This window comes from Pezoporus wallicus, unplaced genomic scaffold, assembly GCF_028554395.1.
Source record: "Pezoporus wallicus isolate ANWC-B61680 ecotype Strahan unplaced genomic scaffold, APGP_CSIRO_Pwel_v1 contig_6999, whole genome shotgun sequence".
NCBI classification, from domain to species: Eukaryota; Metazoa; Chordata; class Aves; order Psittaciformes; family Psittacidae; genus Pezoporus; species Pezoporus wallicus.
This window is the reverse complement of record NW_026640180.1, coordinates 854,739-880,583: the sequence shown is the minus strand read 5'-3', so window position 1 is coordinate 880,583 and position 25,845 is coordinate 854,739. Positions and strand designations below refer to the sequence as shown.

Sequence of the window (25,845 nt, the reverse complement as noted above, 5' to 3'; positions counted from 1 at the left end):
GATGCCATCAAATCTCGTATCACAGGAGTAAAATAGTCACTGAAAAATACTGAAACATCTCAGATGAGCAGAGCATTTCGGAATTCCATTCTTTCTAAAAAGCAACTACTGACTAGAAAAACTGTGCAAGAATGAAAGGACTATTGAAATAAAAAGAATCATCTTAAGCTTGCTAATAATAAACAGAATCTTAAGCCTGTTAAAAAGTCAATTTATCAGAGTACAAATGCAAATTCCCTCTATGTACCTCAGTACCAAAGGCTTGGGAAAAAAGGTAGGCTACTGAACAAAAGAAGCAGCCTAGCCTCATTTCTGCTTTTGGAAATGCCTGTGCAACCACTGATGAAAGAGAAAGGAGGTTTATATGCATATCCACAAGAAATAATCTGGACTAGTGTTTAGACTGCACTTGTAAAAGATAATGTTATTTGAATAACTCACTTTTTAGACACATCAGGCATTATTGTCTGTTCTTTTTTCCTTGTATCCACTGCTGGCTCTACAGGGGTAAGTACAACAGCAGCACATGAGACTATCGACTGGTATGAGTCTTCCCGGCAAACTGCAATGATAAAAAAGTTTCAGTGTTAAAGAGCGAACTCAGTTTGTATTCTAAATGCCTAAAGAATAATCAAGTCATACTGTGATAAAACAAAAATACAAAAGATTAATCAGACTTTACTATGGTCACCTGCAATGAAAATTTTGTTGGTTTTCACATTTCCTGAAGTTTTACCTGATCTGATGTCGATGTGCTTGAGCCCATCAGTGTGTCTGAGCCTTATGGTTTTCAGACAAAACTACCTCAAAAATTTCAGATTTTGTAAGAAAATAGACTTGAGAAAACATGATTAGTGATTTTTTTGTCTTTAACCATTACATCCCACTTTAATCTAAAAAAGCCAAATCCAAATAGCCTAGGAGTGATATATGATATATTGATTCATGACTTCTGTTAACATAAATTATCTATGTATTACTGTGCCGGATGATGACTTAGACAATGTTCAGAGCTAGAAGAATGATCGTGTATTTTAGCTGAGCATCTGACTCAATAAGCACTAATAAATGAATACCCAAAAGTCCCTGACAACTATATTTCTTAAAAGTTGTATCTATTCTAAATTCTAAATTGCAAGGGTCACTAGGAATTTAGCACTTAGCAGTCACCACTCTTACAGATTCTGAAGGTATAGATTTCCTTTATAACCAAGGAGTACCTTTATGAGCCAAATAAAAGCTGGAATTAAGAGCTGAACAAAGCACAGTAGCTTCTTACACATTTATGGTATATTTCAAATATAAATAAGAAATGTGGTGACCTATCTTTTAAGTAGAAAGTCACGATATTTTATATGTATAACATAGAGAACTGCTTTATAGTGTACACATGCACGTACACAGCCAATAACACAGATGTAGCATTCTGTAAAACAAGGATAATCAAAACAAGCTCTCAGCAATTCAAAACCAGAAAGAACCTATTTTACAAGCACATATATTTATTGTGATTGTGAAAGTTGAGAATATTGAACTTTCACATTTACTTATCAATAGAAAACTTTTTTCTGAAGACTTTCCTACCTTCCACCCCACAATCACATGCCTCCACATTGCCCACAGAAGATGTACCTTTTGCACAGCCTATGCTCCTCTTATAAGAGGAGCAAAACTGGAATAAAACTTCATCCATCTTGCCTTGACTGGGTCAAGAACAACTAACTGTACTATTTTAACCTCAGCACTCAAATTACATTCAGCATGAATTCAATGCACATCAACAAGATATTCATGCCTGATGAATATCCTGGAATGGTAACTGGTGCTTTAAGGCAGCTATTGAGTAGATTTAAGAAACAAGTCAGAGTAGCATTAGAGGTTTAGACAAAGTTTGGAAAATTGCAAAGGTCTTTTTGTTTTCAGAGCAATTCTGAGCTATTCAGCAAGGAGCACAAATAGCAGAGCACAGGTAGATTCTAGCAGGAAGAAAATCTTTGTGTGGAGTACTTGTAATTACATTTAATGTTCTGCAGCATTGTTTTTGCTGGTAATTAAAATATTAACATGCATGTTGTGCTAAGTGACTAAGACACATAAGATGACCAGTACTAAAACCTCAACTTCATTTTTTTTTTGAATCAACATTACTCAAAACTTTGTCACTATTATAGACACCCAGCTCCAAAACACAGTCACACCCAAAGAGAGCATGCTATATTGCCTACAGGTATGCAAGTAGGATATACATTACAGCTCCATGCATAACAAATTAAGATGAAAGCTAATACAAAATACATTGAATTAGAGAGACTAAAAAAGAAAAAAAAAAGAACTTTATGTGATTTTTATTTTACATCTTACTGTGTTACATGTAAGCAGCACACCATCTAGTAGCAAAGTGCTTTCTGGTGGGCACCAAGTAACGTACAAAATAGTTTCTCACTACAACCAGTAACTGAAAATGTACAGATAATAACATTTATGCCTATTTGACTCTTGATTTGCAGCCAAAGTATTATAAAAAGATAGGTCTGTCAAAGGGCGTGCCCTGGTTTGGCCTGGGATAGAGACAAGTGTCTTCCTACTAGCTGGTGCAGTGCTGTATTTCAGCTTTAGTCTGAGAACAATGATGATAACACACCAATGTTTTTAGTTGTTGCTCAGTAGCACTTACCCTGATCAAGGATTTTTAAGCCTCTCATGCTCTGCCAGTAAGGAGGGGCACAAGAAACCCAGAGGGAACAGAGACAAGACCTCTGACCCACACTAGCCAGAGCAGTATTCCATACCACAGCACATCATGCCCAGTAATATAAACTGGGGGGACTTGGGTCATAAGATGGTTGAGGACTGGATGGGAATCAGTCAGCAGACAGTGAGCAACTGCATTGTCCATCACTTCTTTCTTGAATTTTATTCCTCTTTCTCTTTGCCTTTGCATCATTATGATTATAACTAAATTTTACTTTATTTCAATTATTAAACTGTACTTATTTCAACCCATGTGTTTTACCCTTTAGTTGATTCTCCTCCCCATCCCACTTATGGTACCACTTGAATATCTAGTTGTTACTTTAGAACTCAGAAAAGGCCTGGTGACTATGGAAGCATCACAGGGTAGGATTCTCCCTAGATCAGTCACTGTCCATTAGGGTAATTACAAAGAAAGATAAAATAGGAAATCACAAGTAACACAACACTGCTAGTCTCCTATCCTTTACAGAAATTTCATGAAGTAATAAAACTGAAATTGCTTTTGTTTAATAATTAATGCTATATGGGCATTGTATAATCCCCTAATTTACAGCTGAAGATAAACCCAATGGTCATCCAGTGATCTGAGCTCACAGAATTTTTTATCCTCCCATCCTAGACAGTGATACTCTTTGGTCTGGCTTTTGAAAACCACTACAGTTTCTCCTTTTATCTCAAGTCTCTTTGCATATAGTCATAAGTCATTATGGGACAGCATAATTAACTCAAATGTCATTAAATAGCGACAACATGGCAGCAAGTAATTTTCACCTACTGGAGTGTATTCTCTTATTATCTGTTCATAACTTGCATTAAAATAATGAGAATGTACTTGAATGTGGACTCTCAACTTTAACATTGATGGTGATGGGCACTGTTTTAATTAAGGAGATGGCTTTTATTTTACACTTCAAACTTCTCTTAAAGGTAGTTTCTTTTCTACACCTTCATTTTTTATCTACAAGTGGCTTATATTAACCCCCAGAAAGCCCATTAGTGATGCCTGCGGATCATAGACTTCATTAATCCAAATTTATTTGATCCTCAAAATACTACAAAATTCAGAATAGCAAACAATTACACTAAGGGATTACCTCTTTCAACCATAAAACTCCCCATGTCCAACTTGCACTTTAACAACCAGCAAAAACTTCATAAATTTAACTTTGTCACATGAATTGTTAAGGAAAATAGAGAAAAACAGAATTTCCAATCATCTGAGTTGGTGTCTGTAAAAATGTCTATCACATTATTCCTGACATGAGTGTGCAAGCTAATTCCATGCTCACCAGCCTCTGGGTCCAGCCATTCAGCCAGTTTTCAATCCACTTCACTCTGCTCACCCAGCCCATACATCAACAGCTTGCCTATGGGGATCTTACAGGAGGCAGCATTGAAAGCCTTACACAATATCCACGGCTCCAATAAAGAAACCAGTAAGAAAACTTCCCATCTGCTACATTTTTACAATGGCACACAAACATTAAGTACAAATTGTAGGTAGAGGTTCATTACCACACTTGCTACCATGTATCTCTGGAAGCACAGAAAAAATTGTACAAGGTATCAACATCAAAGAAAACAATCAGCTAATTTTATACCACCTGCAGAAATTTCTTTAAGAGACCATTATTTAGTATCTCAGAATGTATTATACACTGAATACCTCCTGAAAAAATAAGTAATTTGCATGTGAGATTTTTTTTTTTCAGTACCATTGCATCTCCTTTATTCACAATTCAACCATTAGATGAACCAGCCAATAGCTGTAGTGAAGTAATGCAAGTGCAGGAATATCTTTATTATGTATTACCATTAAAGGAACATAATTTTCTGCATGAAATAAAGGACACTATATACTAACTACAAGTCATATAAAGGAAACTACAGAAGGAGAAAACAAACAGTTTAACTTCACATAACACTATTATGACAGATTTGTACTGCTTTTGAAGTTGCATAATTTCTCCCCAGATTCTTCAATTTACACTTTAATGATGCGTACTGTTTGTTTTCTTCCATTGCCAAGCGCTTTAAAAGTACCCCATATATTAATCACTAGGAGTGCTGGCTTGGATTTGCCCTAGTCGGTTTAACCAGTCCCAGAACATCATTCACTATCAAAACAGATCTCTACATCTGGAGAAGAAAAACATTAGCTTTTTTTAAATTTTTCCCCTTTGCTGTTTCTTTTAAGAACAATGAGAATGACAAATTAAGCACTTTTCTTCTACTTTGAACCAACCAGTGAAAAAAAACCTTAATTCCCTAAATAGTAGGCCAGTAAAACTGCTACTGAATAGAATGTATCCCTCTGGAGAATAAAAAGATGCTTAAGCTCTAGGGGTGTAATTTACAGTGTCTATTTCAAACATTGTTAATTGTACACCATTTTTTTTATTTTTTTTTTTATTTTTTTTAATGGAGAGAGAAAATCTGGTCATTACCACTCATTATCAAAAAAATAAAGTCTCCCTTGACACAAGATTCAAGTGATGGTTACATGAAATTATCAGCAAGTACTACCTGCTAAGAGAAAACAGAAGGGAAATGTTCATATGCAGTGTGCAATGAAGCATAAGGGATTCATGACAAAAGGAGATCAAAACAATGGAGTACTTCTGAATTTTAAAAAGCTGGGTACTTCTGACAATTCAAAGTATTTACATTTGTGCCTGCAAAGTTTAAAATAATCAGCTCCCATCATTCAAGAGACAGATGAAATCTGGAAACAGCTGCTGTTTTACACCAAAACCCCTTCTGCTTTGGTAAAGAAAAAACAACCCAGGCAACCAGCCAGGAGCAAGGAAGGCACTAAATGCTTTCCCCTGAAGTATCCATCAAATGCCACTGTAGGAGACAGGGGACTGATGCATTTGGAACAATGTCTGGACCCAAAGTATCCAATCACATATTCCTTTTACTACCGAAAGCCAGAAGACAACCTTTTCATTACTCCAGAGCACCAACTTCCAGTGCAAACTTACATTTTGTTAGTTTCCTAAACACATCTCCACCATGATGAAGCTTAAGAAATGAGGCACCCTCTGAGGCTCCCTGAAAAGGACAAGAGCTGCAAGCCACATGCAGGTTCTTCAGATAAGGGAAACACAGGACAAAACTGTTTCAAATGAGACAGGAATAGAGGATCTACTGCAAATGTATTTTTTAGATTAGTCTACTTTTGAAGAGGAGTGAAGAGCTGAGCAAAGAAAAAAGGAGTATGTGGAACACAGAACTCAAGCTTGTTTTTCCAGGAAATCTGCTGACATTAGAAAGAGTTTATAAAAGAGGATCTTGAAGTCTAGTTTACTAATTCTGGTATGTCCAGTAAGAACTGCTGTTAATCACCATGCTAATCCCTTCCTCACCACATAGACATGTAATCTGATATTCTTGGTTCACACAGCAGGCTCAGAAAGGAACCACTGTTCAGACCTGTCTCTTCCTGAACCCCAAACATCACCTGCGTGAAACACTTCAGCAAATTCAAGTATATGATTTCAGTTCCATACCCTCTTTCTCAAGCCCAGAAACATAACAAAGTCTTTCAATACTTTGTTATTAAACCCTAAAGCCCAAGGAGATTTTCGGTCTCTTTAAACACAAAAGGTCAAGGTACTTCACATGAAAGCCATTTCTGCTCATCTACTTTAAAAAAAAAAAAAATAATAATAATAATATAAAAAAATAAGAAAGCCCAATTTTCCTGCTTGATTTCAGATTTTATGATGGTCTTTGAGGTGGAAAATGAAACTAAATGGATCTCTATTTTATTATTAGTTCAACAGCTATTCTAGAGCCTCTTATCCCTTAGAAACAGCTACATTTCATGATATTGGCCAAATGAATACTTAAGAGAATGAGACTATACACTCACAGTCCCCAAAGGATTTGCTGTAATGATTCTGCAATAAAACCACAGGCCCAATTCTTAAACACAGCATAAACACAATCAGAAATTTTGTAATAGCAGCAATTATAGGCCCATTATGGGCAAATGAATTACTTGATATCAGGTCCTTATGTTTCCTGGCTCTTTCGTAGTATTCACAAAAGCTGCACAGACATCTACTTTGTGCTATTCACTCTGGCACCCAAAGGTAAAGGGTACATAATGCAGCACATAGCAGGAACTATGGAATTCTTCTAACACTGCACCATTTCTGCAGTGATTATCTTGCTTCTGTATCCCAAGTTTGTTTGTTGTCACAAGCCACTGTTACAGTAATAGCCATGTGTGAAATTTGGGCCTACTGACTTGTACTCTTTGTATAAGAAATTAAACTGTAAAAAGCAGCAAATGCTGATTCTTTTAATGGTCATGCTTAATGGAATGCTGCCATTACCATTGACACTGAATGGAAATGTATGCCCTTATCACCTAAAGACCCTACAGACATGGTAACACTGATTGCTAAAATGATCACCTAGATAATAACGATACTGATGACCCACTTCTTGCATATTTTCTGTCAGGTACACTGTATTGACAGAATGGCTTTAGCTTGCTCTCTCTTGAGAAGGCCAGTCTTCTCAAAGAGCCTCAGCCAGCTTACAATGACTCGCAGACCTGCTTAAACAGAGGGGTTGTGCCTATGTTCACTAATCCCTCATGATTATTATGGATTTTGTGAATTAGTTAAATTACTTCCATTCTTGAGTGAAACTATAGCATCCACAATGTCCTGGTAGAGTTCCAAAGCTAAACTATAGCTTAGATGAAGGACTATTCCTATTAGCCCACTTTAAACTTCTCACCAGCTGGTTTCATTTAATTCTCCCAATTTTAGTACTGGAAAAGACAATGCACAATTCCCCCTTCACTTTCACTCAGGATTTTATAGACTTCTTTTAGATGCTTTGCTAGTTATCGCTTTTACAAGCTGCAGAATCTGCATTTGTATTTGTTCCCGTATAAGACCTGTTTCGTACCTCTGGCCACGCTGCTAACTTCTCCATGAACAACCACTCTGCTGCAGTTCCTGCAATGATGAATCACTGTGGCAACACCAGGTGAAGCTATAATTACATTCTTAGAAGTAGATTAGTTTTTCAGCTGTAACTACTGTTATATAAATATTCTATGTATATCCATTTATGTCTGAGGCTACTCCTAAAATACTTTCTTACTCACAGTGAGCTACTTAAACACAAATATTGTTTCAAGCAGCTTACACATGCTTTTTACACTGGAAAAAAAAAATCTTTAAAAATAAGAACATATTCTAAATCCAGTAGGTATATATTGCTTCTCAATATCAAAAAACATTGGTTTAGTGTTAACATTAGGACTTCTAGACTAACTCTCATTAGCTTTTAGGAACACTGTCAGTCAGAGTGATGTCTCAGACTTGTATTTTTAGCACTGTAGTCTGTGACTTGTTTTGTGACATGGACATGAATGAAGAACACATGTATAAATCAGGGAAAGGTTATGATGAAAGACTAATGATCTGAGTCCCAACAATCACATCTAATTCTGCCAAATGGCAGGAAGTCTCATAACTGAATGCTATGAATATCCATTAGACAAAAATGTGGAGGCTTAATCATTCAGTCTAGAATACATGGTAATACTCACCACATGGTACAAATAAGTGTATTGGTATATTCACAAAGAGGTTCTGAAGATAACTGGTGAAATTAATTTATCACAGAAAACAGCTGCAGGTAGGTTCATGGGGCAAAGGAGGCTCACCCAGACCTCCTCTGCTCTACTCAGACCTAGAATCTGCCATTCTAGGCCTTTATGCAAGCCTGAGCTCTGAGACCCCTTGGTCCTCCTGACTGTGGAACCACAAAGTATGAGGCTGCCTGCAGGACCTCTCACCAGGAAATAACAAAGAAAAACACCACAGTCCCAGCTGACGGAAGAAAACTGAACTGCCAAGACCTCCATTTTTCCAGTAAGAATGTAAGAGGTATTGCTGAAACTGCCAGTTTCAGATGGAAGATAAAACCACCCCCTGGTAATAGCCATAAGATACAAGAAACTAGGAAAACCTTCTCTCTCTTTCTAAAGATGGAAGAAATTCTGATAGGGATTTCACCAGGTATAACAGCTGGCTGCCTCCAAGTTCCCTTTTTAGCCAAGAGAAGAATAATAGTTTTAGTTCTATTTTGATCACATTTGGTTTTCTCTTTAAGCTATGTGATGCCTTTGAGAGAAACAAGAGTGACTATGACACTGGCATCTTAAAAGGAGGAATATAAAAAGACCTGCAGGGCATTTCTGTAGGCACAATACAAGCCCCTGAAGAAATGACTACTCTAACAACAATATCCTCAACTGTCATTCACCACAAGTAAAACTGTCAAAACTCAATAGCAAGCATTTCCAGGAGTATAATCTCTTGGCTTCAACTATTATCCTTGGCCTAGCTGAAATAAAGACTGACAGGCAAGCAACATTAATTTATTGCTGTTTGTATTGAATGGCTGTAGTCATATGAAATTAATTTAAACAATTAATACACAGATAAACCTCCAAAAGCAAGTTTCCCAAAAGAAAATAGTAAATAAAATCACAATGTCAGCTCTCCTTGCAGTTTCTAATAACATAAGGTCAACAGGAAAATTATGTGAGATGACTGTTTTGCACGAGTACAAGGCTATCTGGCTTTCCATTATAACTGTACAGGCAACCACTAGCAGGAGCACAAGGTACAGCTGCCAGCAGAGCTGTTCATCTTCAGCTGTTCAGTTGCAGAATGACAGCCTTTGTCAGCCTCAGTGACAAGCAAGCCAGTGAACAGTCCCTACAGCAGCACATTTGTCACAGCTGCTCCTGACTCATTCTTTCTACCATAGAAGTCACTTGTATAGAGTGTATTAGAAATTTACACCGGACATTGACATGATTAGAGAATCCATGATAAAAATGCTCTACCTCTCTTTTCTTGAGGAACACATCTTCTGTATTTATTATAAAATACAAGCAATATATTTCACACCTTTGCCTCTCTTAAGGTGATGGACTTCTTTTTTGAAAGAACAACAACAAAAAAATCCTCTTGAGGAAATTTTGCTGTCATTGTTTTTGTTTAGGGATTGCATCTGCCCCAACTGCCCCAAGCTTAGTTAACTCCAATATTTGCACATCTCCCTTGAGAAACTTCAAGATCACTAAGTGCTTAAGTGATTTTGGTTTGCTTTTCTTAGAGCTAAAATTGTCAAAATTTTATAATTTTCTGGTATTATTTACTAAATCTAACAACACTACATACCAAATGAAATCAATCTCTCCAGAAAATAAAAATTAACTTACACTGGGGAGAGTCAATTCCACCTTATTCTTCAGATTCTGTCTGGAGTAATTACAGACCTCTCCTGGGGTAGAGGCTGCAGCCTGGCCCACATGGTTATATAGGATCCTACAGGAAAGCAAATTCAATTTGGATGTCTCTGCAGCCACCTAACAACCTCGTGTAGCAGCATACATAAGCAAACAGCTGGCTACTGCTCCATCTGACTACTCTGGTGTAACCATAAAGTAGTGGAGAAATGAGGGAAGTGGCTATAACATCATCCACTGTCTTACCACTCAACAGTCCAGCAGCAAAGGGACTGGCCAGCAGCATTATAATAATATATTGATATACCCCCGAACCAAGAGCAGAAATGGAGAGGCTTTAAGGAACAGCAGGTTAAATCCTGGGATGAGGCAGAATACACCACACCTTCCCCCTCTGCGCTTCTACAGCTAGGCATCAGCTAAACCTGTGTGTGAAGAGCACTTCTGTGTTCACAGGATTGGAAAGCGAAGGTTCTTCACTGGTGTGTTACATCAGCAAGCAAAAAATGGATACCAGGAGACAACCAGCAAAGGAATTTCCTAGGCTGTTCACACAGCTTTTCATGCAATACCAGGGAAATAGTGTTCACAAGTTAGCTACATGACAAGAAAGGTCAGTGAAAGCTGTAGACAGAGTATGGTATAAAGCCTCCTGTGCCACAGAGAAAATGGGAAACAGAACATGACTGCGTGTCCCTTTGTTGTGTCTGCACTTTGAAAATTCTGCCTATTTACACAGTTTGCAAATTTTGCTATGCTTTGTGTTTCTTACGTATAATTTACTATATTTCAAGGCAAAATGAAACTAATGTGGTCATTTGATCTGACATGTGGCACAGGTACATTCTGTGGTTCTTCCAAAAGTTCAATGTTATGGTCCTGATGCAAAACTCTGAAGAGTAGAGGCCACTGCTGTGACAGGTTTATAAGTGATCTGCTGAGTTCTTTCAATTAATGGTCATAATAAAAGCACAATTTTTTCAATTGATTTTCAGTAGTACAGACTGCTGTGCTGCAGATAAAGCATATGTCAAGTAAAATATATGCATATGTCTGAAAAGCAATAAAACAACTGATCGTTACATTCATGCTATTTTACATTTCCTAGAATAGGATCAAATATTAAAAAAAAAAAAAATAATCACTAAGGCTTGAAATCTAACCCAGTTTGGGGGGCAACATATTTTACTTTCAAGATACATAAATCGAAAAAGAAATAGATTACAGCTGACAAAAAGGGTCAGGGTCAAAATGACAAGCAGGTCAGGCAAGCTTAGCAGTCTTGAAGAGCCATTAAACTGGATGATTTGAGCACTGTTTGAATGGAGTCCAATGCAGGATTATACACCTAGAAAAAGAATGCACACTATCTCTACACCTCTGAAATACTGTTTTGGTTCACAGCAAACAAGCGACAAAATGTGCTGCCTCTGCAAAAATGTCCAACACAAGCCTTGGCCTGTACAAACATAGAATTGGTGACTGTGAAGTCAGTGAAGTCAGGCTCTACTTGGTTATATCACCTTCTCAAAAACCTGCCAGAGTGGTGTGTGTTCATGATGCTGTATGTGATACTGTATGGGAAAAAAAAACTCAGACCTCTCTAAAAAAAAAAAACCCAAAGAAAGGTATTAACAGAAAGCAAACATAGCTTTAAGAGCAATTGAACTGCATGGAAAAAAAGTACTCAACCAACCAGCAAACAAACAAGCATACACTTGGTGGCTGGCTCTCTCTAGACATGTTTAAAGTTAAGACCAATACCTTTCTGAAAGATGTGTGTTAGTTAAGCATATATTTTGATGTTCATTACAAGCATAACTATGCAAAGTATAATCACTGTTATCTAGGAGACCAGACTTGATGAACTGAAGCCTCTATCCTAAGTACAAAAGTCACAAAAGTTGGTTGCGACAAGGTCACCCTTGTAGCAAGTGTGTAACATAGATGCTTCAGGATACCTATAAGCCACTGTTTTTAATTACACAAGTGATCATGGCAAGAAAAATAACATTAGCATGTACAGAGGTATTTTGGAGGCTGTTTTCCTTAAGAAAGTTATCTAAATCTTCCCCTTTCTGTAACTGTCAAATCCGATACTGAAGTTTACATTGCAGCCCCACAGAGCTCAATGGAGTGAAAGACAAATCATGTATCACAAAAATAGATATAAAAGTACATGGTTTTAATTTCTTCCGAAAACATTTCCCTCTGCATAAGTCATAACTCTGCATAACACACAGATGTCTGTTAATTGACCATGTGTGTGCTTGGCACCCATATTAAAATGTGTCTAAAAAACTTCAGATCAGGCTACCACAGGACCATATGAAGCATCATGCAGAGAGACTGGTACTGGAAACACAATAGCCAGAGCAAAGTGGTCTCCATCCAGGCCTGCAATGCTCTAAGCTCATTACACATCAGGAAGCTTACCAATGAGGAGTAATTTAAATTCCTAACACTAAATAAAAAAAAAAACTAATTTACGAAGAAATTCATTTGCTTCTCCTCTTCTTTTGTGTTACCCATGAAGTTCTTCACAGAATGCAGTGATCCAAACCTACAAACCACTGCAACATCTAAACCCAAGCCACTACAGCTTAATCTGGGTCTCTTCAGATTCTACAAGTCATAAGAACTGCAAAGCAAAGAATGAATAAATAAGTCACTTTTTTTTAATTGGCAACCAGCGATTTGGAGACTAGATAATAAGAAAATACACATATTATCCCTCTACCTTGATTTCAGCACCTTTTCTCTGGTTTTGACTAAAAAAGGAAAGAGTGCCATTTAGTGGTCAGGTAGATTTACTGCACCTTTTAAAGTGTAATAGTCTAAAGTGGTAATATTAGTAAGAGAATTGCAGATGCTGAGGGATGGCATGGTTTTCCTTGATGAAATACTGCTAAGGGTTTTAGGAGAGGAAGGATGGTGCTTTATTTAACAAATAATTTGGAACCTGCAGTGGTGAATCTTTTTCTGCCTCATCTCTCCCAGTAGCAAAGAACTACATGCTCCTTTTCCCGCACTCCAGCAGGTGATCATCTAGGCTATAAATTTTATGAACATAGAAGAGGATACAGTAAAATTCTGTAGGTGTTGGCAGGAAGTTAACTTGAAAACCTGTTCCACAGAAAAAGTCAATATGTTCTAAACCTGCACAGGAAACAGGAGTAACACACACATTACTGATTTTCACAGGATAGCTCTCAAGCTGAAGATAAAAAGTAAATGGCCAAATTCACCTGGAAATTCCTTCAGATTAATCAGCCTCAGGATTTCTGAACCCAAGGTGAACTGGTTAAATAGAAGCAAAAGGATGAAAGCTCAATTCTCAAATTGCACCATTTGTCAAAGCAGATAAAGAGCGCTCATGAATATGGAAGGCTGGTTGTGCATCTGTGAATCCAGAAAAATCTGGCCTAATGACTATTTAAATAGTGTGAACACATTCATAACCCCACATTCCATCTTCCCTTGGGAAATTTTCAATCTCTACTTCAGATGTCATGCCAGAGGCATTCTAGGAACCAGTCAAGTACAACACACCCTTTTCAAATTTAGAGAGCTGCAAACGGACCAGATTTCTAGACATACCTAAAAATAAAGAGAAACCGATTTTTTTTTCTACACCACAGTGATTCTGGAGACATCTTTTACCTACAACTAAATACCACGGAATCTGGCCTTATATAAAACCACCTACATTCACCAGTGTCCACTGTTAGTTTCCATGGGACTTTCCCCTTTCCTACATATTTATGTAGCTTGCTTCTAAAGGATGTGGCACACAAAAATCACTCACACACAAAAAAAACAAGGCTGCAGAAAAATTGTAACCTATATCGCAAAGTGGATAAATTATCTCCCAGATTTCTAAACTGTAGCACATGTAATGGCACTCCTCCATTCTCCTCAAAATGTCAACAGCCGTCACCTCTACAACCTAATTTCAAATCCTAGCACTCACTAGAAGGAGTCCCATTAATTTCGAGAATACTCTAGATACTAAGGCACAACAGTTATCCTTGGCTCTTCAAAGGGAGGGTGAGTAATGTGAATTTTGGTACACAGAGCGTTTACTTGCATTTTGGAATGCAGGACCACCAATTCTGGAACTTCCTTCCAACTAGTTATTTAAGCCACTGTGTACAAGAAGGTAATTTACTTCACTCTAGTGAACAATTATGCTCTTAGCTGATTGGAATTTAAGAGCATGCCTAAGATTAACACTTGACATTTGTTGAAATTTAAAAACAAGAATTATTTGGAGGTTACCCAATATTTTAAATATCATATGTATTAATCAAAATAAAATTTCACCTCTGGCAAAATCTTAAATATGAATGTTGCATGCTGCATTTCTACAGTTAAAATAACATTCAAAACATCCAAAAATTGAAGGAAACATACTTAACACATCATCCTCCTTAAAATCACCTCTCATAATTGTTTTATATGATTAATTTGTATCCATCAGTGGCCCCTGAACCAGCTAGATGCTTTATATGTTTTATAGCATAAAAAAGCTAGAGAATCAGCTATATAAAGTAACATTATTACATTTGAAAGACTGAAGATTGAAACTCCTGTTTCAGTCAAAATATAGCTTTATAGCTCTGCAATAAATATATATAACAACACTACTCAGATGTGAGATGCCATGCGTAAAATGTGCTAAAGTTATTGCACTTAGACCATCACCACACATTTAGATTTAAAAAGCAGGCAATATATTTTCCACTCAACAAAGTTTTCTCACTGTACACTTCTAGTTTTCTTCAATATGTTCAGTTTCTCTTTATTAGCTTTGGTTTCAGAGGTACTGCCTAGTATAACAAGATAAAGCATAAAATACTGTTAAGAGATAGCTAAAACCCCCTGGGCTTAAACACTTGACCGGGGTTTCATTTGACTACTGTTATCTGTCTGCCTCTGTACAGCTATACAAGCAATGCAGATGGCAATGATTATATACAGAACTGCTACCTACAGATGAAAAGTGCTATAAAAGAGCAATACATTAAAATTTTATATTGATACTACTTCTGAATTCTGAGCATCTATTTTGATTTTTAAATGTACTAATGGGTTTGTTGCTGAAATGTGTTTTTAATATGAAGCAATACATTAAACATTTTGCAACCTATCAATGCCGAGACAGCAGAGAGACTGTTAATCTAACAAGCAAATGATTCCCAGAGCTGTGCTGTCAGTACTAATGATGTCAGGCCACAAACATGAAAGTAAGGAATGATTACTTTACAAAACCATGATTCCTTCCTTCTGGTAGGTAGGAAGCAAAGATGGCACAGTAACGCATGGTTCACTGCAGCTTTAGAGGGTAACATAGCCTCCCTGTGCCTCCCAAGAAAGGTCAAGAATAACAGAAGGACCAGCACTCCTCCTCAGTCCCTTGAAAGTCAAAGATGTAACATGTAGCTATAGATTGAAAACTAAGATTGCGAGTCAGGACAATTATGGGATCAAGGTTGACCATGAAGATGTCAAAGACATAAATTTATTGTGGGGTACATGAAACTTTTTTTCCTTAGGCAACTCTATTAATGATTTAATTTATAAAAAGTAAAAAAAGCAGCCAACAAATAGTGTCTTTTCAGGATGGTGGAAGTCAGGATTTCAAGTTGTATCAGTTGGAAATAACAGTCCTCACATTGGCGGCTGACCTAACAGCTAAAACCTAAGGAGAAGGAGGTTTTAACATGTTCTGGGGTTCACACTTAAGTTACTCTCAGCAGTTTTCTGATGTTGGCATAGTCCTGACGAAGTCAGAGGAGGTAGCTTGTCTTTGAGCTGCAAGACCATGCTGAGAGCTAGAGAAATGTTAGTAAACCAGAAGGAAACTGTGAGATAACATGCAGTCTCCGCTTCAGTCCTCTTGGCGCAGAAACAGCACCTTATATTGAAACTATCCATTTATGCCTCTAAATAATAAGGAAATACATTAAAAAGGTGTATACAGCGTATATATATATATAAAAAAATAAAAACCCTTACGTAAAGTCCAGGACATTGCTAATGTGCCCAGTAGCTGTTCTCAGTAGGAGTTTTCTGCACCTCGATTAAAGACTATAACATGAAGATGTGGAGACTGCTGTGAAGGTTAGCAGTGAGGAGGTCCTTCTGTTGATGTACAGAGGGCTGCACAGTCAATTACCAAATGCATTAGCTCTGGTCTTTCTTCCTTGGTTATGGAATATCTAACTTGTCATGAATATGAAGAGAATAAAGAAATATTTCTAAATAAACTAATCAAACTCAGTTTGAACTTCAGCACACAGCAATGCATTAGGCAATCTCTAGGCTCTACCTTGCTGACACAAACAAAGTAAGTAACAACCATTTCATGTTTTGTAGTTTGTCATAGGAGAGTGAAACATATAAAATGCTTTTTTGGCCAAGACACTACTACTAAAACAAATGTGGTCAAAAGCATTTGGAGGGCACTTGCACCGTCATACAGGTACAACCCAGAGACACACCTTGAAAGATGGCAAAAATGCAGCCATCTTGTATGAATTTGGCAGTAACATACACTGATACTTACATAATATCTTCCCAACAAGTGAAAATAAAACTGCAGGAAATCACAGTCTTAGAATAGTTTAGGTTGGAATGGGCCTTGAAGATCATATATTTCTAACCCTCCTGCCATGGGCAGGGACACCTTCCGTGACACTAAGCTACTCAAACCTGATTCCCAAGCTGGCCTTGAAGACTTCCAGGGATGGCAACCGCTCTGAGTGTCTCACCACCATCACGGTAAAAACCTTTATGGTGAACAGATTTTAAAAACAGCTTGTCAAACAAGAGAGAGTTCCCATGATGGGCTCCACAGTAAATGTCTCATCTAACTAACCATGATTCAACAAACTACTGGATTAGTACTACCTTCCAGTCACCAGCTTCTTGCTTTGAAATCTCAACAGGAATCATAGAATCATAGAATCACAGAATAGTTAGGGTTGGAAAGGACCTTAAGATTATCAAGTTCCAACCCCCCCTGCCATGGGCAGGGACACCTCACACTAAACCATATCACCCAAGGCCTCGTCCAACCTGGTCTTGAACACTGCCAGGGATGGAGCATTCACAACCTCCCTGGGCAACCCATTCCAGTGCCTCACCACCCTGACAGGAAAGAATTTCCTACTTATATCCAAACTAAACGTACCCTGACCTCTTGAGACCCTCACCAATTTTCTAGTGAATGTAAGGTATGAAAATAATGGTTTTCTTTTCTCAAGTTCTTAATACTGAACAAGTATCACTTCTACTGTCAGAAACAGAATGTTTTTTTCTTTTTACAAAAATAGTGCATTTATTCAGGTACTCGCAGAGGTTCACAAGTGTTAGTTTAGGCTCACAAAAAAAAAAAAAAAAAAAAAAAAAAAAAAAAAAAACAAACTCAAACCAAACCGAAAAAAAACCAACCAACTAAAACAGAAAAGCATCTACATCCAGGATCTCAACACTACTTCAGACTTATCCAAACAGAAATCCCAGAAAATAATAAGGATCAAAAGGGAGTGTAGGCCCCACCACACACTGCAGTGATGCTCAGCTTGATGTGCAGTGCCCAGGCTCTGGGAGGGAAGGAGGCTCCAAGTGGTTACTGACTGATCCCGCCAGCACCTTTAATGCCCGGCAGCCCTAGACCCATGAGCCAAAGGCCAGGGCCACAGTGACAAGGGCTAGAGGTTGCCCAGGGGGGTTGTGGAGTTTCCTGCATTGGAGATATTCAAGGCCCGCCTGGACAAGTTCCTGTGTGATGTACTCTAGGTTACCGTGTTCTTGCAGGGAGGTTGGACTAGATGATCTTTTGAGGTCCCTTTCAACCCTTGGGATTCTGTGAAATAGCTCTGCCTGGTTGAGCAAAGGCAAATAAGGGGCCAACTCTTTTAAGGCAACAGTGTTTCCTGAGGTACCTTTGGAGGAAACAGAAGTCCTGAGCTGCTTTATTACATTCATCTTTGAGTCAAAGCTCAGTTTAGCTCTTCCTTGTTTTTATAGGCTTACCTGAAATTGTGAGCCAAGTCTGAAAACATGACTGCAGTCTATTACTGAAACTGGAAGTCAAAGAAAAAAATAACAATTCTTCGGCACTTATAAACTGAATTATTTTTTGAGTATTTGAAGCTGGCCATACTTTGCTATGATTTCTGCCAGCAAATCCTTGCTCTCTCACTAAGGTTTCCATGTTGACCAAGTATGGATAACAACAATGCACAGATTTTTAAGCTTATCAGCACTACCTTTTCACTGTTAATAATGAACATGAAACAATAATTTTCAGAGCTGCTACAAAAGTATATGAAAGATGTTTAAGCATTTAATATTTAATGTAATAATATTTAATAATAGCTATATCATAGCTTAACCATCTGTAAGTTTTTAGAAGTTCTACTTAAAAGATTGATAGCAAAACTTTTTAAAAAAGTAAGAATTTCCTGGAATTGTACATACAGACTATATTCAAGTATGCACACTGTCATCAAAAGGCTAATACTGGGCACTCCTATTAACAGCATACCATAGACACTACCACACATCAAAGAATAACAAACATGTTGAATGGAAAACTTAAAGAGTCCAGTTAACCTCTCCTTAATGTGAAAGGGATAAGAAGAAGCAGGCACAGGAGACTGCTGTTAAGTTTGGGAAAAGGCTTGTCTAATGCGTATTGTGTGTGTTTCTTGACAAAAAGTACCGATGACAGAAAATAACAGATTGCATACTCAGGTGGTTCACTCCCTCCCTCCCACGCGCCATCAACTTCACAGGTAACTGAACTGATAAGCTGCAAAACACCAGTCCTGATGGAAGGCTTCAGCCACTTGCTCCCTTTTAGCCGGCATGTCTGTATATGCAAGCAGGAAATACTCAATTCTTGCTGCTTCTCTACTTATCTACTAAATAGAAAACCTTTCCCTTCCCAGTTACAGAGTGTCTCTGCTCTTGATGCTTAGAAAAACTTGACTACCTTCTTAAAACAGATTTTCCAGTTTTCACTGAACAAAGGCAAGAGCTCAAATCAATCTGGGTGGAATAACTTAGAAATATTTCTGTAGAGAAAATACAAGTACTTCCTACATTATAAGCTCTGTTTGCAGGTAAACTATCCTTGTGCTTTAAACATGTATTTCACAGTTTTGACGATGAAACTGCATTCCCTTGAAAGGTATTTTCACAGTTCAGTTACTGTTACTACAATGTGAAAAAGCTAAGTCCAATATAATAGAAATTACCCTTGCATATAATTTGCAGGAATGCTTTGTCATGCACATAAATTAGTAATGCTAATAGGATAGGAATATTCAACAACAGTAGACAACTTGAAAAATTTTACATAGTAAAATTTACATTAACACAGTACTAACTTTGCATTTTTAACCTAGTAATCAGTGACAAAGAAGTAAGCAGTCCACTTAAGGGGCTTACACTGTATATTAAGGGGCGCATTCAAGGAGGCAGTTGCTTCAGAAAACTCCCTTTCCAAGCCAAATCAAGTGAGGCAAAAAGAACGCAGAAAGTGCATGAACTGTATTTTGTATGCTGAATAATAGGAGGCAAACAAATGCTTATTTCTGTGAACTGCTGTGGACTACTTTTCTGTGCGAACACGAAGAAGTTTCTAAACACACACACACAAAGAGAAAGGTTTACCCATTTACATTATTTGTGCCCTTATTCAGTTAATTCAGAAACAAGCTCTCACGGCCTATATCTAATCAGCAGAGTTATTGCTAAACAGCATTTTGACTCACTGATTAGAAAAATCCATGATCACACCTTAAATTTATTTTTTTTTCTAATCTTTTAAACATCTTGTCCTGGGTTTAGCAGTAGCAGTCTGGCTGTCTGGCTGGGTTTAAACCACGACAGTTCTTTTTGGCGCCCAACGTGAGACCGAAGGGTTGAGATAACGACAGATCTGTCCGGATTAATAGTCACTCGTCACAATGCTGATTTATTGGCTCTCAAAGTTGTTCCTCTTGATCTCACAGTTTCAGTATATCGTACCTTACTTTGAGACGGTATTTGCTGTATTAGTGTTTTTCAAGTGAGGGGCCAGGCAGCCTCAGAGGAAGCGTCTGAGTACCTGGTGTGGAAAGCATTGGGATACACACTTACCAAAGGCCACCTGGTTGGTCAACACCAGAGGATCTGCCAACAGGGCTGGCCCAGCCCAGTCAGAACTTTTACATATTGTAGAGGGCTACAAAGTTCCTGTGGTGCATATGAAGAATTTGCTGGGGAAGACAGTCTGCGTTATTCCTGCTTCAGGTAAAGCACACCCACTCGTGGGATTGCTTTTGCTCAGGGACCTGGATATACTTGGTGGGTAATGTGGGAAGATGGAAAAGGCCGATGTATACCTCAAGGGGATTTGATTTTAGGGGAAAACAGCCAATGAACTCAATTGTATGCTGTTGCCTGCTGTGTAATACTTCTATAGCCCATCAACTAGATGTCTTCAGGTCACCAGTGACTAGCCCTGACTTCCCTCCGACCATCATCCCAACAGAGAATGAACTTTGATAGAACCAGACAAGTTCTGCAGTAAAGGAAAAATCAGCATCAGCAGGCAACAATCCAACACTGCACACAGCCTCTCCTGCCCTGAAAGATTGCTACAAGAGATGGAACCTGACATCATGGACTGAATGAACTCAGCAGCATTATAGGGATTGGTCCATGCACTAAGAAATGATCTCTTTCTCTCGGTCTGTGTGTGTATGCGGATGTATATATATGTGAGAGCAATGGCATATTGAAAATGTGGGATCTGAGCACGACGTGTATGGTATGGAATAAGAGGTGGATAATGTCCTGGGTTTAGCAGTAGCAGTCATTTTTCTCCTGCTTGGTAGCTGGGGCAGCGTTGTGTTTTGACTTTCAGCCTAGGAACAGTGCTGGTAACACCAATGTTTTCAGTTGTTGCTAAGTAATGTTTACCCTGACCAAGGACTTTGGGAGGCTCATGCTCTGCCAGGGAGAAGGGAAAGCCAGGAGGAAGCAGAGACAGGACACCTGACCCAAGCTAGCCAAAGAGGTATTCCATACTAAAGCACGTCATGCCCAGGATGTAACTGGGAGTTACCCAGAAGGACACAGGGTCTTCTGGGTCAGACTCATTTTTCAGCAGGTGGTATCGTATTCTCTTCCCTTGTTATTTTCTCTTATCATGGTTGTCATTGGTAGTAGTGGTGGTGATCTGTGTTGTACATTGGTTGCTGGACTGTTCTTGTCTCAACCCGTGGGAGTTGCATTCTTTCGATTCTCCTCCCCATCCCTCCGGGAGCGGGGAAGGGGGGGGCGGGGGTAGGAAAGAAAGAGGGAGGAAAAGAGGGGGGAGTGAGTGAACGAGCTGGCTGGCTGGGTTTAAACCACAACACATCTAAATTTCTTATGGGGTTCAGATATGTAGCATTGCCTTTCTGATACAGAGTGCAAGTACCATGGAGACCTTACACCTCAAAAGAATCCCACAGGGTCTAACAAAGGCATAAGCAAGGCCATGACCCTGATACACGTAACAGGTACGATGGCAAAGGTACACTTTGTAGAAGAATTTGCTGTTTAAGAATCTGATTAACCTTTATTAATTAGGTATTGGATAGAGAGGAATTATCATTTAACTTCCTAGTTAACTTGCTGTGTTAATTTTACAGTGACATGACAAAATCTTTAGTCGCTCTAAATGCAAAACTGGTTTTGGATTTTGTTTTCATTGGTATGGCTTTTTAGGCCATACTGATAAACATTCACTTAAAAACCACAGCCTCTATAGACATAATTACCTTGTTATCAGGTTTCTAATTACAGCTGAAATTAATGGCATCATAAAAGACTTTGAAATAATTACAAATATAAAATATATAAATTATATAGTATTTGGGTAAATATTAAAATTACTGACACATAAGCAAATAAATACAGTCAGAATTCTTCCACCTACAGCACACTCTGTGGTCCAGGGTCACAGCTCAACACCACAAACCATCCTGTCAACATTTCTCAGACTTTACTGGCTTCAGGTACATGTGAACAATTTTTAAAGAGGGGCCGGAGGGGATGTGGGGATGAGGGCACAGAAGGATAGAATGCAATTTCTCTCTATTTTGCAATATATCAGATAACCAAACCACACAAGTCATCCCTAATGCTTAAGAACACAATCAGAATACAATAAATTCTAGAAATTCATATGAGAGATGAATTCAGCCTTTTGTGCTGTATACTTGTGGGTTTAGGTAAAAACATTTTGAGCACATGCCATATTATAAAGGAAACATTAAGTTCTGCAAGATCTTTTCTACAAAAAGATGAGTTTCTCCTCTCTATTGCTAAATTATCCCAGGTAAAAATAGAAGAATGGATGAGAACAGACACAGTTGTAATCCAGAACAGAAACTCCCAGGTTATCATGTTATTCTGGCCTTTTTTTATACCATCTATATATAGGAATTCCCTGTACTTACAAATCAATTTTAACGAAATTAATTACCACCTCTTTACTGAATGATATATGTGTAACTCCTTATTATCCCAAATGTAGGTAGACTATAGCCATGGGTTTATTAAGAAATAAAATAATTAAAAATTCCCAACCTCTACCAAAGCATACTTCTGCAGTAATTTTTCTCTGCGGCCTTAATTCACAGATTTCAAACACTTTATAGCCACTGTGTTGCTGCTTTCCTCGATTCACATTTGCATTCAAGCACTTTATAGCCACTGAATTGCAGCTTTCCTTTACATCTTCATACTTTCAGTGAATGCTTGCAGGTGAATCTCTGTATTTCAGGCGCACAAAAGCATATTCATTTGTAAAACAAAAAACTGTTTTCAAAGACTATTTTAAGCTCTATGGAATTTTAAAATTAATTAAGCATACAAGATATCACAGCTAAACTGGATGTGCATTTTGACTAATCTGTGAGACAACCTTTCTCAGACAGAACCGGAGTGCAGATGAAGAGGCTAAACACAATAGAAAATGGTTATCACTCCTAAATCCCTCACTGATACAGTAAAACTCTAGTAGGCAAATCAGTGCATTGTGCTCACAAATTCCAGCCTTCCATTTTGGCCAATGTGTGAAAAGCCCAAGTTTTTAACAGATCTGCATGTTGCTTTGCTTAGGCTGTAGGGATTAAGTCAACCAAGCTTTAGTAGATCCAAAAGTTTTAACAACTATGAAAGACAATATCTAGCTCTTCTTGGAATCTGGAGTTTTCTCTGATTTCAACAGCCTGTTGGCTTCCTGGGAGCTTGTATCTCACTGATAGTCAAAGGAAGAACCTGAAGTGATCAACTGTTTTTATAAAAAAGACTTGCGCTCCAAAGTCAGTTAGGTCTTGTGAAGCACAACGATGTGAAGTACAGCAATACCTTTTAAAACCAGGACACAGACCCTTAACTGAGGAAAACTGCGGTAACTCAAATTAAGTCCTAGTATCTTACATATATGTATAGTTCAACACTGCTCTTTAATCACAGAATCATAGAATGGTTAGAACTGGAAGTTCCAACCCCCCTGACATGGACAGGGATATATGCTAATGTCCCTGCCATTAGGGGAACCAGGTTGCTAAAAGGCTCTCCAACCTGGCCTTGAAAACTTCCAGAGATGGGGTATCCACAACTTCTCTAAGCCTTCAGGGTCAGTCCTCTTGGTACCTTAGGAACACAGAAGTATAAAGCATCCACATACTAGAAACAGAAATAGCCTAGCTACCTGCCTAAAGCAGATATGTATAATAATGGAGTCCCTGTGCAAGATCAATGTTTCTTCACTCATATAAAATTGAAGGGGGGCCTCACTTGCTTACAGTTACCCTCTTAGCACGAAGAGTATTTTTAAGTAAACAGTAATCCAAATGTCAAGTAACACCCTCTGAAGCCACCATTTATCACCCACCTCTGTAAAGGACATCTAACACCATAAAAAAACCAGCATTAATTATGTATATAAATCACTACACAAAGGACACGCCGTTAATTTTAATCATTAATTAATTGTTTTCTGTTTTTGTTACAAAGACTCAAGGCTTAATTAAGTATCACAGGAATAGTCTTTCATGTTTTCTGACAGAACTGTCGTAGATATAACTGTTCAGAGACTTTCTTCCTCCTCCCAATTAGGCTTATGTCCTCTACAGTCATCCTACCCATTCGAAGCACTATAACAAAGAATATTAAGAAACACCACATGAAGATATGCATGATAGATCTAGCTACCTGCAGCTCACTGCACAGCCCCAGAGCTCTTCCCTTAAAGCCTCCGAGATTCCTACTGAGTACTAACTCAACAAGTGAATGCTGTAACACTATGTTGCACATAGTAGAACTGTATAACTTATTTTCCAGCTTCTCTGAAGTTTTCAGAGACTATCAGTCTTACATGGCTAAGGCTGCTGTTACCATTAAAATTCATTAACTTTGGAGAACTACACACAGCCAGAATCTGTTCAGGTAATTTATTACAAGGTGTTTCAACTTATTTGACTAAAGGGAAAAGGATAAAACTGTGCAAATAGCTATACATGAAAAACAACTTCAACAACAGAAGCAATAATTAATTTAAAATAAAACAGTGAGGCACTGTTAAACCAAGGTCAGAATGTGTGTCCATGCATGACAACAGTTATGCTCCACCAGTTTCTAGAACAATATACTTAAGCTGGTACAATTTGTCAAACAAGCAATATGGTAAAATCTTAGCTAAAACTTTTGCCTTCTCCCTACAAACTCCACATAAGCACACTTCACTGTTTTGCTAGGATTCAGCTTTTCCACACTCCAGTTGTCAGTGAAAATCCTTCAGGTGCATCTAAATTCTCTCTTACAACACAGACATATGTAAAACAAAGTGAATTATTTCTTATTTCAGGATGTTGTTATTTTTGTTATATTTTACTATTTAATAACAGTAACATTCACCATAAGCATACCAAAACAATGGATGCTAAGGATTATGGGAAACAAATAAAAATGATTTCTACCTCAAAGAGGTCACTAAGCCAAAAGCACATTAAGTGAATCTTGAATGAACAATGAACTGAGAGTGTGTGTTCCTGTTGTACATGGGTACAGGTGAGGAATTTACACTACTCAGATACAAGTCTTCATCTTTAGCCATGGAAGAGTGCTGATGTTTCTTACTTTTAATACACTCTTCTGGGACCTCTACCTTTGTGAGATATGCAGGTGTCTAAAGTTTTCTCCAATCATGAAGTGGTCAATTGAGTTCTGCTGTTATTTATTTTCCATGTACACATGGAACGCTTTGGGAAATACACTTCATTTAATAACAGCAAGGATGAGAAGAACCAGTTATCTTTTAAGAGCTATATAAGCATCAAAAACAAACTTTTGAAATTGGTACTATTAACGTTTATATTTAGGTACCTTGTAAGCATTGATGGATGGTCAAAACATAGAAAAGCAAAAGGTAAGTGAGGATCTGAAAGTCAAAATGCAAATTTAACTGATCAAATCCTAAATATTCACCTTTTTTGAGAGTTCTGTTTAAACACCAAAAGATGTAAAACTATTTGTATTATCTGGGGGACTGGTGTATATATTTATTGAAAGCACCATGTCAGCATGACCATGTACGGGAGTGTCGCATGAGGCCCACCATTTATTCTCAAATTTTTTCTGGGGAATATGTTCCACTTACTACTATAACCTCTTTTTTTTCCCTCATGGCAGCATCAGAATGCTTAACGTAGCCTCTGGGTTTCTTTTTTAGCTAATGA

General features: G+C 37.9%; 1 protein-coding gene across 3 annotated transcripts in view; it reads right to left on the bottom strand.

Annotated features, from left to right (window-relative positions):
* The window catches only part of CCSER1 (coiled-coil serine rich protein 1), a 728,863-nt gene that overhangs the window by 531,650 nt on the left and 171,368 nt on the right, over nt 1-25,845 (bottom strand). For all 3 annotated transcript variants that reach the window (XM_057417953.1, XM_057417952.1, XM_057417954.1), the window contains exon 6: nt 442-562. In XM_057417953.1, coding sequence (XP_057273936.1) covers nt 442-562 — 121 coding nt within the window. The remainder of the gene's footprint in view (nt 1-441; nt 563-25,845) is intronic.